Raw genomic sequence first — 14,426 nt, 5'->3', positions numbered from 1 at the left:
TTTCCAGCGTGCTGAAAATCTGGGCCTCAGCTTTATAAATGGAAGCATAGAATACAAAGGCAAGGAAGTTCCAGTGATTTTTTAAATGAAAACTGGTTAGGTCTTTGCTGGAGTATTGCGTTCAATTCTGGGAAACACAATTTAGAAAGGATGTTAAGACCTTAGAGTGTCCAGAGGGGATTTACTGGAATAGTTTGAGGGACAAGAGACATTCATTCTATCTTGAGACTGGGGGACACTGGAAAATCTGTGGTTATTTTCCTTCGAGCAGAGTAGGATAAAGAGGGATTTGATAGGGGTTTTCAAAATCGTAAAGCAGTTCGATAGAGTAAATAAAGAGAAACTGTTGCCAGTGGCAGAAGGGTTGGTAACCAAAGGACAAATTTAAAGTAAATGGCAAAAGAATCAAAGTTGATTGGATTATATTTTTGTTTGTGTAGCAAGTTATGATGATCTGGAATGAAATACTTGAAAATGTGGTGAAAGCAGATTTAATAGTAACTTTCAAAAGAGAATTGGATGAATATTTAAAAGGGGGGATTTGCAGACATATGTGGAGAGGGCAGGGGAGCGGGACGAATTGGATAGCTCTTTCAAAGAGCCAGTTCAGATATGATGGGCCAAATGGCATCCTCCTCAGCCGTATTTGTTTCTAATATTGCATGTTCCAAATCTATAGAGCTGCATCAGAATCTCTATTTGACATCTGCAGCTCCTCAGTTCAATTGAAGTGTCCAAAGCATCAAAATGCCTTTGGCCTTCACTGCCAGAAAGGCAGCCAGCTGGCTGACTTCACCAATCAGCCACACAAAACCTCCCCACATCTGTTCAGCTTCTGCTATCTCTTTCTCTCCTTCTTCCCCTCGCCCTCAGAGCTAAATCGATCCTGGGTTTGGCTGTGTAAGAAAAGAAAAGATGTGAAGGCAGCTACAAGTCTTTTTCCATCCTGTCGGAAACTCTGGACATTAAATTCTTTTTCTCAGTGCTTCCTCTCTGGGAAACATTGGTAAATAGTCTAGAGAGAAATCGGCTCGGGACCCATAGTCGCCCTTGCCTCATCCCTCCACTATCTGTATCCATGGATGGAGAAGGAGTTGCCAGCAACAGTCCAAGCAAGGATAGACATGAGGAGATATGCAACAGTGGGCCCCACCACTTGATTTAAAAAACAATTCTTCCATGGGATGTGGGTGTCTTTGACAAGAGCAGCATTTGTTGCCCATCCTTATTTGCCTTTGAACTGAGAGGCTTGCTTGACCATTTCAGAGGCCGTTAAGAGTCAACACATTGCTGTGGGTCTGAAGTCACATGTAGGCCAGACCGGGTAAGGATGGCAGATTTCCTTCCCTAAAAAACATTAGTGAACCAGTTGGGTTTTTATAATAATCAATGATAGTTGTTATGGTCACCATCACTGAGACCAGTTTTATATTCCAGGAGACAGTGACATACTGATATTGTCATTGGACTAGTGATCCAGAGACCAAGGGAAATGCTCTGGAGACCTGAGTTCCTATCCCACCACAGCAGATGGTGAAATTTAAATTCAATAAAAAACTGGAACTAAAAGCTTGATGATGACCACAAAACCTTTGCCAATTGTTGTAAAATCCCACCTGGTTCATGAACCCCCTTTAGGGAAGGAAATCTACTGTCCCTACCTGGTCTGGCCTATATGTGACTCCAGACCCACAGCAATGTGCTTGACTCTTAAATACCCTCTGAACAAGGGCAGTTAGGGATGGGCAATAAATGCTGGCCTAGCCAGTGATGCCCACATCCCATAAAGACATTTTTAAAAAATTAATTGAATTCAAATTCCACCAGCTGCCATAGTCGGATTTGAATGCATGTTCCCCACACTATTAGCCTGGGCTTCTGGGTTACTAGTCCAATAACATTACTGCCACACCACCATCTCCACCTAAATTTTCTGCAATTCTGCGCCACAATCCCGCTCAACTTTGGACAGGGTTGTAGCATAAAATTTATCTCACCGGATGCTTGGGAGATATATATGTGTGCACGTTAAATAATGGGTGGTCTGTACAACACCAGCATTCAGTATAAGTAGAGGATCATTTGGAGAAAGCACTCTCATCATGTTCTTCCTTTCCAGGAGATGTGTCAATTTGGCCAAAAGGAATGTTTCCAAATTAGAAGCAACAGTGGCTGAAAAAATTCAACAGCAGTAGGAGAATTGTAACTTAAGATGTGGATTTCCTTAAGCAATGCTCAAATTCAATCATGTCTCCCCAACAGACAGCCTTAAATCCCACTGTCCTAGTCTCTCCCAGACTGCCATATGTTTCCCAGATCCTCTGACTGAAAAGCTCCCATTAATATAGTGCCACGTGTTTCACAGAAGCATCTCAAAGTGTTTCAATTATGAAATACACACACCCGATATAAACATTTTAATGAGGATTTTCATTTCGTTAGGTGGGTGCGGCGGGTCGGGGGGGGGTGGGGGGGGGGGGGCGGCTGGTGGGCAGGCCCAGGAACAGCTGTGAAACTGTCACCCATGATTGGGCCCCAATCACGATTTCATGCTGGCTGGTCGTTAATTGACCAGCCATGGTAAAAGGCACGCTTGGGGCCTCAGCATTGCCGGGATGGGGGCGGGAACAGCATGAGCACTAAAGTGTGCGCATGCGCCGACTGCGCTCCATGAAAGCTCCCTGAAGGTACAGAGTTGCCTCAGGGAGCTGAAGGTTTTTAAATTGAAAAATAAAGCATGGAAAAATAAGGAAAATATGTCCCCTCATGTGACTCTGTCACACGAGCAGGGGCATGTTAAAAATGAGTTTTAAAAGTTTTTTTAAAATCGCTGGTCGAAACCTCATCCTGCCCATGGATGAGGTTTCACAAAAAAATGCAAAGGTCGCTTGGCTTATTTGCTCACCCGCCAACTGAATGGCAGCAAAAAACTTGATTTAATTCATTGATCAAGGGCCTTAACAGGCCTCTTAATTGTCAGCGGCCGCACTGCTGCATCTCACGTGCAGCCACCGAGCGAAATATCGCGAGAGTGCGCGATGACATTGGGACACTTGCCCGATGTCACTGCGCACTATTATATGCCCGTTTAGGTCGAGCTCATGCCCACCTCTCAAGGGAATGATTCTGCCCGATATTAATTTTGCACACGGCAAGACTCTGCAAACAACTTTGAGCCATTGTAACTCTGAGTTCTTCAATAAGAATATTTCAGAAGCTTGAGGTCTATTTTCCCTTTGTTTTTTCTTCTCCTCAGAGATACTATGCCATGCCACTCCAGGAACCACAAAAATAAAATCCCAACAAGGGTAAAAAATTTGAATATGCATTTGATCTGAGATTCTAACCTTTTGGGAGCAAATTGGTATTTGATTGATATGCTGCAGGGCATAAGTATGTTAAGTGTACATTTAAGGAGTTTGAAAGCATATTGCTTTCTCTTGTATCTCTATGAAATCTAGTCTAAACCCAATATACTTACAGGAGGCCCTGACAGACCTTGTGCTCCAGGGAATCCCCGGTGACCCTTGATACCATTGCCACCAGGTTGTCCAACTTCACCTTTTTCGCCACGTGGACCTTGAGGGCCCTCAAAAATACATGAGAAAATGATGTCATAGAGATTGTAATAGTATTACGTAACTTTAATTTCAAAAAATGACACATTGGTAACAATTTAGTGTCTAATTAAACCATTGGATATGATTTCCTGAAAAAGAGAGTCACCAACTTACCACACGTCCAGCAGCCCCGGCTGGGCCCGGAAGGCCCCGTGAACCTGTCGATCCCTAAAAAGTATTGATAGCAGAAGGGAGAAAAGTTAAAAACAGTCACACTCAAACATTCTGCCTTACAAAATCATTGTGAATAATGGTAACAGGTTTGGAAGGATTTTGTCTAATTCAATTTAAGAAGCCAGGATAAATTGGACAACAGATTTCTCCATGTAAGTCATCAATGCTTCCCTGAGGATTGATACATTTTACAGCCATCATAGACTTCCTCATGCAGATTTATTTAACTGGTGAAAGCACATTCTGCCAGCAGAAGGATTGCCATCCTGCTGCTTGGGCGGGAATGAGTGAACGCAAGGCGGCCGATTGCAAATATCAGGTTCTTTGAATAGCAGTTTGTACATGAAATCAGAATATTTCTAAAGAAAATCCAACGTTTAAAGCTGTAAAGAATCATCGAAACACGTAATGATGCAGCACAGAATAAATCCATTTATCTCATCATGCCAGTGCCTTTGAAAGAGCTATTCATTTCATCCCACTTCCCTGCTCTTTCCCCATGGTCCTGCAAATTTACCCCTTCAAGTACTTAACCAATTCTCTTTTGAAAGCCATGATTATCAGCTTTATAATAATGTGCACTATATAGATATTGAGGTGTGTGTACAAAGTACACATTTATTTCAATGGCTGTTTTCTTATTTCAAAAATATTAACCAAGCAAAGCTATGCTAGGTCCTCCTTAATACTTTTAATGAGGACGTTCAAGGCAGGTCCCACCTGGGCTACAGCAAAATAAATTGCGATGGACTGAGGCTAGTGGCCAAGTCGTGCTGCCCACAGTTCCTCCAGCCCTGTGAGGGACAAAGTTAAGCCTATGCTTAAGTAAGTAAGAACACCTTCAATGGTTTTAACAATGTCTGGTTGAACCAAATACATTTTTTGAATAATGCATAGGTATTTACACATTTTTAGTTTGGTGAGCGCCCAAGATTGGCAGGCCCAGGCGTGGCTGAGGAACAGACCCGCGACCGCGATTGGCCCCTGACTGCGATTTCACGCTGGCTGGCCAGTTAACAGCCAGCCAATGTGAAAGGCTCACTGAAAGGCTCAGCGCTGCCGGGGTGGGGAGCGGGAAGAGGGCAAGCGCTGAAGTCAGCAAGGGCGTGGGAGAGTGCGAAATAAGAGCTGCCTGAAGGCTGAGAGCTGCCTCAGGGAGCTGAAGAGCTTAAATGCAAAAAAAAAGATTTTAAAGACCGGGATAAAATGTCCATGCACCAGAATCAGTCACCGGAACATATGGATGATGAAAATTCTGTCTAAATATATATTTTTTAAATTCATATTGGAAACCTCATCCCGACCGTGAATGAGATGTCCTGAAAAATGCAAAGGCCACCTGGCCAATTTGCCTGCCTGCCAGCCATAACGTTTGACGGGCAATGAAAAATCTCAGCTAATTACTACTTTAATGGCCTTAATAGGTCTCTTAATTTTCGGCCAGCACGCTTCCGACTCCCGTGTGTGCCTGTCGACCGAATAATTACGCGAATGGGTCCGATGCGCGCCCTCATGCCAAGCGAAAAATTCTGCCCATTGATAAATTGTAATGCAGTGAACAGCTGCAGCAGATGTTAATTTTCAAACTTACTGATGAACCTCTGTCACCTTGTTTGCCAGGTGAACCAGGCTGACCTGGAGGTCCAGGAGGTCCAGAGGAACCTTGATGGCCTACTGGGCCAGGTTCACCACGATTACCCTGCCAAAACACAAACAGTCGCCGTTGGTGAGAAAAACAATTTAACGTTTACTTCAAATTCTTTGTTAATTTGTTCACTGAATTTGCAATTGTATATCATTTTAGTTTTCTTTGCTCTTACCTTAGAACCAGGATTTCCATCTCGGCCAGGAGGGCCATCAGAGCCTGGATTACCCTAAAATGGAACAAGAAATCAACCTCACCATAATGTAACATAAAATACTTGTGAAATAGCACAACCAACAAGGCTGGGTATATAAAACACCTTTACAAGCAATGGGTCTAAACAGCAGACTTCCAGTTGATGGTTGTTTGTAAACCCAAAGTTATTGTTTAAAAATGACAGATTCTGTACTGAAAATGATAAAATACTAACTGTATTGAAAATGTAGAATAAAGTATGGTTTCAGTTATTCCGTTTAAGGATAAGGTAAAACATGAATATAACTACTTACATCTCTGCCAGGTTGACCAGGTGGTCCACTCACGCCAGGTGGTCCAGCTTGACCAGAAGGACCTCGTTCACCCGGACCACCAGGGGGACCCTGCTTGCCATGCTCACCCTGAATAACAAATGATTGTATTAATTTGAAAAACATCCTTATGATTTACTGTACCTTCTTGAATATAATACAACAATACTTGAAAAATCTCGAAATCTGAAACGCATGTCCTCAGTCAGCCCCAAAAATGAGTGACTATCGGGCAAAACCTAGGACCAACAGATCCATCACAAATTACAGCACAGAAGGCAGCTATTTGATAACCCATGTCTGTGTGAGCTGTTTTGTTAGACAAATCCAAAAACTAATCTCACATCTCTGTGTCTACATCTGCTTCAAATAATTATCTACTTTTCACAAAAAGATACAGCAGTCTCTGCCATTTTGTAACAGGAAAGATCAAGAGCCAAGAACTGTGGAAAACAGCTGGCATGATAAAAATGGGGGTATTTGAAAATAAGCACAAGTATTTCAAGCCTGTCACAAGGCTATGCACATTTATTTTTTGAGAATAAGGCTGATTTTGCAATTTGAATTGAAACAGAACAAACTGCTTAAAAACGTAAGGCCACATTTCAGCATGAAGGTGAGAAACAAACAAATCACCTTCAGGGGAATATGAAAAGAGAGCCATTTCTTAAATCCAGGCACCTATCGAAACTTGTGACTGTCTAAGGAAGAGACATTAAAAATGCAATGTACTAGATATTGAAACAATGGCTGCCACCACAGACACACCCAGAATCTCTTGGAAATACACAATGGATGATGTATTTCAAGGCAAGGCTGCCCAGCCACTAGAGAGAGATTGCAACTGACATAGGTGGTGTCAAGAAAGCCTTCAGTAGAGGAAACAGGCTGGGGGCTGCTCTCTCTTGCATTTACTCTTTCGGAATAAGCGCGTCGCTTATTGGTTCGAGAAGCCAACTCTACCAGATACCTACCAGCGACCTGAGATCTCATTATAATTGCTACATCTTCTACATCTGATCACATCCAAGAAGCCAACTAATCCAAATCAGCCACAGTATTTAAAATCTATGCCTCAAGGACAATCAAACGACACTTAACATATATACTATCTTTTTTTAAAAATTGAACTCTAACTCCCCTTATTTCTGATATGTGTGTGTCTGTGTCTGTGTGCATGTGTGTCTGTTATGACTGGTTCCTGGCGAGGTCTCCTCAATTTGTTATTTTCCTAAATGGGACCCCAATTTTGTTATGCTCCCAGGTGAGGAGAAATGAGCTGGCTCCGCTTCTTTATTCAACACCCTCGGTTGATTGCAACAAGGTTAATTTAAAAAGGGATTCCTTCCTCTGTGGATACCTTTTCCCAGTCCAAATGTATTTATGTTTTAAAAGGAACCAAATTTAACCAGGCGTTCTTCAGTCAAAGAAAGAGTATGTTTATTAGTCACTAAAAACCTGAGAAAGATAATAAAAACGCAACACACATACACAAAAATCAGACCTGAGGAATTAAGAGGTGAAAAATAAGTTTAAAAAGATATATGAATCAGTCTTTGGCTTGTCTGTGAGGCGTAGCTGATGATACGTTGCAGTCGTTAAGTTGGGTGATTCCAGTAGAGCTGACTTTGGCGGTTTAGCGGTTGGTTTGGAGACACTTGGCTCTGTGGGTTGGCTGAAAAAAAGCTGTCCCATTTCTTTTTTGATTGTGGCTTTGCTGACTTGCCTCCAGCAACAGACAGAGAAAGAGAGGCTTTGCCTGTAACTGCAGGGGTGACCAGTTGATCTTCTTGTGTTGTCACTCTCAGCACACTAGCACTGCTCTGCAGCTAGCCTTTTAACCTATTTTTCCCTGTGTATTCCTGGAAGCGAAAAATACCCCAGAGTCTGTTTTCTTTGATTTCTGACCATTTTACACATCCTGAGATATGAATCGACAGGAGATGGATTTTAGATAAAAGCAAAATACTATGGATGGCGGAAATCTGAAACAAAAATAAAAATAGCTGGAAAAACTCAGCAGGTTACAGCATCTGCAGAGAGGAATACAGTTAACGTTTCGAGTCCGTATGACTCTTCATCAGAACTGAAGAAAAATAGAAATGAGGTGAAATATAAGCTGGTCGAGGTTGGGTAGGACAGATAGAGCTGGATGGAGGGCCAGTGATAGGTGGAGGCAAAGAAGAGATTGCCAAAGATGTCATAGATTAAAGGACAAAGGGGTGTTGACGGTGGTGATATTAGCTGTGGAATGTGCTAATGGTGACATTAAGGGTAGAAAGCAGGACGAGCAAGTGGCAGATAGCCCTAGTGGGGGTGGGGTGGGGGGAAGGGATTGAAATAGGCTAAAAGTTGGAGATGAAACAATGGATGGGAATACATTTAAAAATCATGGAAATAGGTGGGAAAAGAAAAATATATTTTAAAAATATAAATAATTAGAAAAAGGGGGATTGAAAAGGGGGTGGGGATGGAGGAGAGAGTTCATGATCTGAAGTTGTTGAGCTCAATGTTAAGCCCAGAAGGCTGTAAAGTGCGTAGTCGGAAAGTTAGGTGTTGTTCCTCCAGTTTGCGTTGAGCTTCACTGGAACATTGCAGCAGGCCAAGGACGCACATGTGGACATGAGAGCAGGGTGATATGTTGAAATGATGAGCGACAGGGAGGTATGCGTCATGCTTGCGGACAGACCGAAGGCCATGACACTTCTCCAGGTGCGACATACCAGGTTCTCTCAGGGCAAGTCTGTCAGTATAATCCAAATAGGAATTTTCCAGGAAGTGGTCGCTTTACATCATTAGCCATCTTCTGCTCCGTGTCCTTGCTTGTGTTTCTTTAAAAACACAGACACATTTTCCTTAAAAAGTTCAATATGCCTGTGAGTAATTCGTGGCTGTGATCGGTTTTTATGACACTGCATGAGAGCTGAATGCTCGATGTCACATTTTGATTATTTTTCTTGGGTTTACTGGTTAATAATTTTGCTCTTTGACTCAAGAAATCCTTGCTTGATCGGTTGCTTTTTGCTCACAGCTTAAATAGTTAAAGGCATTCTGATCTGGAAAAGGTACATCCTCATAAAAAAGTAACTTAAACCTTTGTTGTGACCAACCAAGGAGGTTGAATAAAGGGCAACCAATTCATCCCTTCTCACCTGCTCATAACAAGTTGAACCCTTAGAAAACAATGTTGACTAAACCGTTTAGAGCTGCTGCAAAAAAATAACTGAATGACCAGGGTTTTCAGAAAAATCTAGTCAAAAACCTACAATTTTTGTGGGGCTAAAAAAAAAATAAAAATTGGTGTGGATTTCAGAGACTTTGAAAGATGAGCTGGAAGAGGGTGGGTGGGGGAGAAATCAGTGGAGGTTATACTGCTTGAGCTTGATTAACAGCTGATAGCAGAGTCTGCGATTTAAATGCAATTTAAACATAAAACATAGCCTTTTCTTTCTGACGCTCTTTCTAGATCAGGTAGTGAAAACACATGTTCTGTTTCCAGAAGGAATAACGTAGTAAATTGCTTGCTAGTTTGCTAATATGGGAGAAATAGCTCTCTTTCAGAATCCAGAAGCCGTAATTAATATCCAGTAAATGTAGATTAAAGACATGGAACAAGTAAAAGTTCTGGAAGATAGTGAGTACTTACGGGTGGACCTCTTGTACCTGAAGGGCCTGGTCGTCCCTGTGAACCAGGTAAGCCTACCAAGCCACGTGATCCTACCAAACCGTGAGGGCCAGGCATGCCAGGAGGACCCTGTTAAAGACAATGTGATTTAGAAAATAATTAGGCTTTTTATATCCTATGCGTAATAGTTGAGACAAAGCATTATTAAGAAATATCCAATTAAAGTCAATGACATTAAGAAAATTAGATGCTCTGTCTGGTGTTAATCCCATTCTGTTTTGTCAAAGTCAATCTGCTTATTTTTCTAATCATCCCTGATATTAACAAAAGCTAAAGTATTGTGTATCATGAAGTATTTTCATCATTGGGCTACAATAATACATTGCTTAGGGATATGTGACGATGTCACAGCAAATTCATCTCATTGTGTTTAGAATCTGAGGGATGTAACTTAAATTTTCCAGAATGATGCTGCTATGTGTAATAATTCTTGATGAATCATTTTACTAGTTGTATTTCAGAAATCATCTCCAGTATCATTAATCAATTTTCTGAGTATTAGCATTTGCGTTTTTTGTTTTAGATGCAAGCTAAATGTCTTACTTACTGGAGAACCAGGGCCACCAGATAAACCCTTGTCACCGGGGGTACCAGGTTCACCTTTGAGACCAGTCGGCCCAATTTCACCACGTGAACCAGTTTTACCAGCTAGACCAGCAGGACCATCTTTACCAGGGAGGCCTGGAGGGCCAGCAGAACCAGGGCTACCCTGTTCAAATAAAATAGAAGGGTTAACAGAAAGCCTAAAAGGACACAATTTACATCATCTGGAATTTCTCAGTGGCTCTCCAGCGAGAGATTTTATGCATCGGCGTGCTGAGCCTGCCCCCCACATGCCGACGGCAATATTCCGCCCTTATAAATTAAACCAAGGAACTTCATTGTGGGGATAGGAGTTTGTTAAACAGAGATTGTCCACTCGTTGACCAGTGATACAAATAAGAATAATCAAAGCATACAATGTCGGACATACTGAGAATAAAAGTTAGTTGAAGTTCACAGGGAAAATATCATTTTTTCATTTTAAAATAAATTATGTTATTCAATCCCTCACGTGGTAATTTGTTTTCTTTTGCCATGAATGCAATTCTTTCATTTTATTTTGTTATCTTAAATTGAAATTATGTCACCTATTTGCAATGTGAATTATTAGAGACAAGAGGAATGCTTCAATATTTTGCATGTTGTCTACTGAACTATCTCACCTCTGAAAAACAAGCAGAGAAACAGTGTCTCATACATAATCAATGGGCGGAATTTTCCCATCCCGCCTGTTTTGTGGTGGGAGGGATTGGAAAATCTAGCGGCAGGCAAAAATTTGGAAAGCCACCAACGTAAAAACAGTTTGCAATTCACCCAATGGCGGGTCGGTTATCCTGCTGACGAGTGACATGAACACTATTTGCATTCATTAACATCTCATGAATGCTCATTAAAACAGCTGCTCGCCAGAATCATGTCATACCTTCCAAACTTGCGTCACACCAGCAGGAAATTACGTCAGCCTCAAACCCGTTTGAAAAGGAGTTACGGGCACAGGTCAGACTTCAGTTCGCTGGTAACTTCGAGGTAAGTAGGACATACATTGCATATCTGACATCGCGCTGCATCTTATTGAAATGAACACCACACTGCTGGGGCTGTAGGTTTGGTCTGCTCTTGCTTCTTGCCTATGCTGTCCTGAAGGACACCGCTGTGCTGTGGTACTCATACAGGCCTCCAGTTTCAGACAGTGACCAGTACTCCAGCCAGGGTTGGGGAATGCAGGGGTCCTCTACTCCAGGTGACTGAGACACAAGGACACCACTGTGCAGTGGTAGTCCACTTTCAGGAACTAGCATTTGACTGGGGTTAGGCTCTGAGGCGAACATGGGGATGACAAACACAAGGTGAGCTATGGGGAAGGAAGGCTATGGAATGGCAGTGAGGGGGAAGAGCGAACATGACAGGGGAAAAGGGGAGGGAAGGCTGTAGAATGGCTGTGAGGGGGAACACAAATGGGCCTTTCTGGGGTCACCCTTTTAACTTGTTGTTACTGCAAGAGTGAACAGGACCCTGTTTAGAAAGAAAGGAGGAAACCTCCTTGCAATGAAAGCCACCAAAAGCCAATGACTTCATTCGCATTGTTAAAGGGCTACTCAGAAATCAGTGGCTTCACATCACCATCGCTGCATCTCAAGAGTAAGACAAAGTAATGCAGAATCTGGCAATGCAGGCAGTAGTGAAGGAGGTATAGCTGTATCATATATGGCATTTCATCAATGAAGGCCTGTTACATGTTCACCAGATTTGTCATTCCTAACGGGCCAAAGGGCATCCACTCATTGACCATGAGCAACTGATTGGTTATTACTATGCCGCATCAGAGATTGGAGCACAGAGCTAGTGTCTCAGGAACAAGGTGGCATCAGCTACCATGCAAGTAGGGCAGGAAAAGTTATGGACACTTATAGTTTCATATTCTGAGCTTCGCTTTCTTGCCCCTTGAGTCATTAATGTCTTCAATGTTTCATTTCAGAGAGAAGGCAAAAGCAGTTATGGATCCAGGGCTCAATATTGCCTTTGTCGGGGTCCTAATGCAATGGAGGAGGTGAAGGAGGGAGAGGCGAATCTGCATGCAGCTCCAGCAGGAGGGACATGGTCAAGCAGAGCCAGAGCATGAATAGGAGGGTCAGGAGAGACCCAGGCAATGTGGGTGACTTACCAGGCTTAGGGTTTATCATAGAAGAGTCTCCTATTTACAAATGAGTGAGAGGCAATACTGTGCACATCTTCACTTGTCCCAAACTCTGGTACATCACATATGCCGCGTTCTTCATGAAAACCTGTCAGCACATGGAGTTGGGGAATATCCCCTGCCAGTGGATTTGAAGGTGACCAGAGCGCTAAATTTCTTGGCCCCTGGTTCTTTCCAAGGATCAACAGGGTATCTGTGCGGCATCTCTCAGTTCACAACACACCGATGCAAAAACGAGGTCACAGACGCCCTTTACAGGAAGGCCCATCATTATGTCAGATTTGCTCTGGACGAAGATAGCCAGTCTGCGAGATTCACCAGCTTCGCTTCCATCCCTGGTTTCCCTAAAGTTCAGCGTGTAATAGACTGCACCATGTGGCTATATGGGCTCCATGGCAGCAGACCCTGATGTTTATAAACCACAAGGGCTATCATTCCATCAATGTGCAACTGGTGTGATCTTCGGAAACACATATTGCACGCTTATGCATGGTGCCCTGGGAGTTGCCATGATTCCTACATCCTGAGTCACTCCCAGATGCCTGAGATTTTCGAGGGGCCATTACGTCTGCAGGAGTGGCAGCTCGGGGACAACTGATGACACTGGTGCATTGTCCACAGAGTTATTCTGAAGAGAGGTACAACACTGCTCACAGCTCCTCACGCTCCCTTATAGAGCAGACCATAGGGCTTCTGAAGATGCGCTTCAGATGCTTGGACCACTCAGGTGGCTCACTCCAATACACTCCTGACAAGGTTTCCCGCATCATCACAGTGTGTTACGCCCTTCACAATCTGGCTATGCAAAGAGGAGATCCCCTGCCAGAGGATGGAGCTCATCGGAGGATGAAGATCCGATGCCTAGGAACCTCAGGAGGCTGCTGAGGGTCAGTATGAGCATGATGACGCCATGGAGGATAGAAGACATGGGAGACATGCCCGTGATATGTTAATTGCTGACAGATTCCAGGAAATGTAAAGTTAAGTGAAGGAATATAATCACATCTCTCCTAGTCCTCAATGCCATTTACTTTCATCTCATGGGATGTCCACCCACTTGCAGCGAGAATGTGTCCTGAAATCAAGCTTGCACCTTCTGGCCTCATGAATCACCAGGCCATGATCTCTGCTTTGGTCTGTGGGGCCCTGTGAGTGAGCTCACTCTGGGAACTGAAAGTCCACTTAGGAACAAGAGCGATGCAAACACTGCTGCGACTGAGACGTGGACATGCCTAGGGATCTCCTCCTCCCATACATGTCTTTTCTTCTACTACTACCACTGAGGAGACACAAATGTCACTAGAATATCAATGCTGATGATCTACCCTCACTCAATTGTGTTCATTGAGGATGAAGGGTGAGAAACGCTTAAGTCACACACTTCCAATAAAGATTTAATCACATCTCCCTGACATCACACAATGGTATGGAGACTAGTTCAACTGAGGGTGACATCACAGGAATGCGAAACTCACAGTGGGACACTATCACTGACAGGGATGAAGGCTAAACCTCAAAATAAGAGGATTCCAATGAAGAAAATCACAACACCTTCAGTTGACCAAAACATTCACATAACCATCAATGTATTGACATAAGTGCAATTCCTTTACATGTATAGCAAACCATGACACAAAAAATGACATCAAAATTTCTTAACTTTCCTAACTCTACTGCTATGCCTGAATGCAGCCCCAACATCCGCAGCAGAGGTGGAGGCAGCTTGCTTCATCCTGTTGTCTGGGATGACCACGGCAGACATCTTCTGGTGGCCCAAGGCCTGGAGGGCCCCAGCCTGATAAGGTTCTCCTGCTCAGGGGCAGAACTGCCCCCAGCGTCTTGAGAAGCTGGAGTAAACGGGGTCACAGGTAGAGGGGACTGTGAGCGGCTGTACACCTTTAAAGTGTCCCGAGAGGAGTCCTCCAGGGAATCTGGATGACGCTCATTCTCCCTGTGGGTGTCCGAGGGCCATGGCCTGACTCCTGCAGGAGAAGGTGCACCTGGAGGGAGGCCAAGGTGCCTCATCTCCATATCACCT

The 14,426-nt window shown here is 43.4% G+C and overlaps 1 protein-coding gene across 1 annotated transcript in view; it reads right to left on the bottom strand.

The window, feature by feature from the left end:
- The window catches only part of LOC121284884 (collagen alpha-1(III) chain-like), a 191,340-nt gene that overhangs the window by 25,215 nt on the left and 151,699 nt on the right, over positions 1–14,426 (bottom strand). The window contains exons 39-45 of the mRNA XM_041200743.1: positions 10,199–10,360; positions 9,613–9,720; positions 5,949–6,056; positions 5,615–5,668; positions 5,386–5,493; positions 3,735–3,788; positions 3,482–3,589 (exon numbers count right to left, since the gene is read on the bottom strand). Coding sequence (XP_041056677.1) covers positions 3,482–3,589; positions 3,735–3,788; positions 5,386–5,493; positions 5,615–5,668; positions 5,949–6,056; positions 9,613–9,720; positions 10,199–10,360 — 702 coding nt within the window. The remainder of the gene's footprint in view (positions 1–3,481; positions 3,590–3,734; positions 3,789–5,385; positions 5,494–5,614; positions 5,669–5,948; positions 6,057–9,612; positions 9,721–10,198; positions 10,361–14,426) is intronic.

The sequence above is a fragment of the Carcharodon carcharias genome, chromosome 12 (assembly GCF_017639515.1).
Source record: "Carcharodon carcharias isolate sCarCar2 chromosome 12, sCarCar2.pri, whole genome shotgun sequence".
Classification (NCBI taxonomy): domain Eukaryota; kingdom Metazoa; phylum Chordata; class Chondrichthyes; order Lamniformes; family Lamnidae; genus Carcharodon; species Carcharodon carcharias.
The sequence above is the reverse complement of the archived record's forward strand: the minus strand, read 5'-3'. Positions and strand labels throughout refer to the sequence as shown.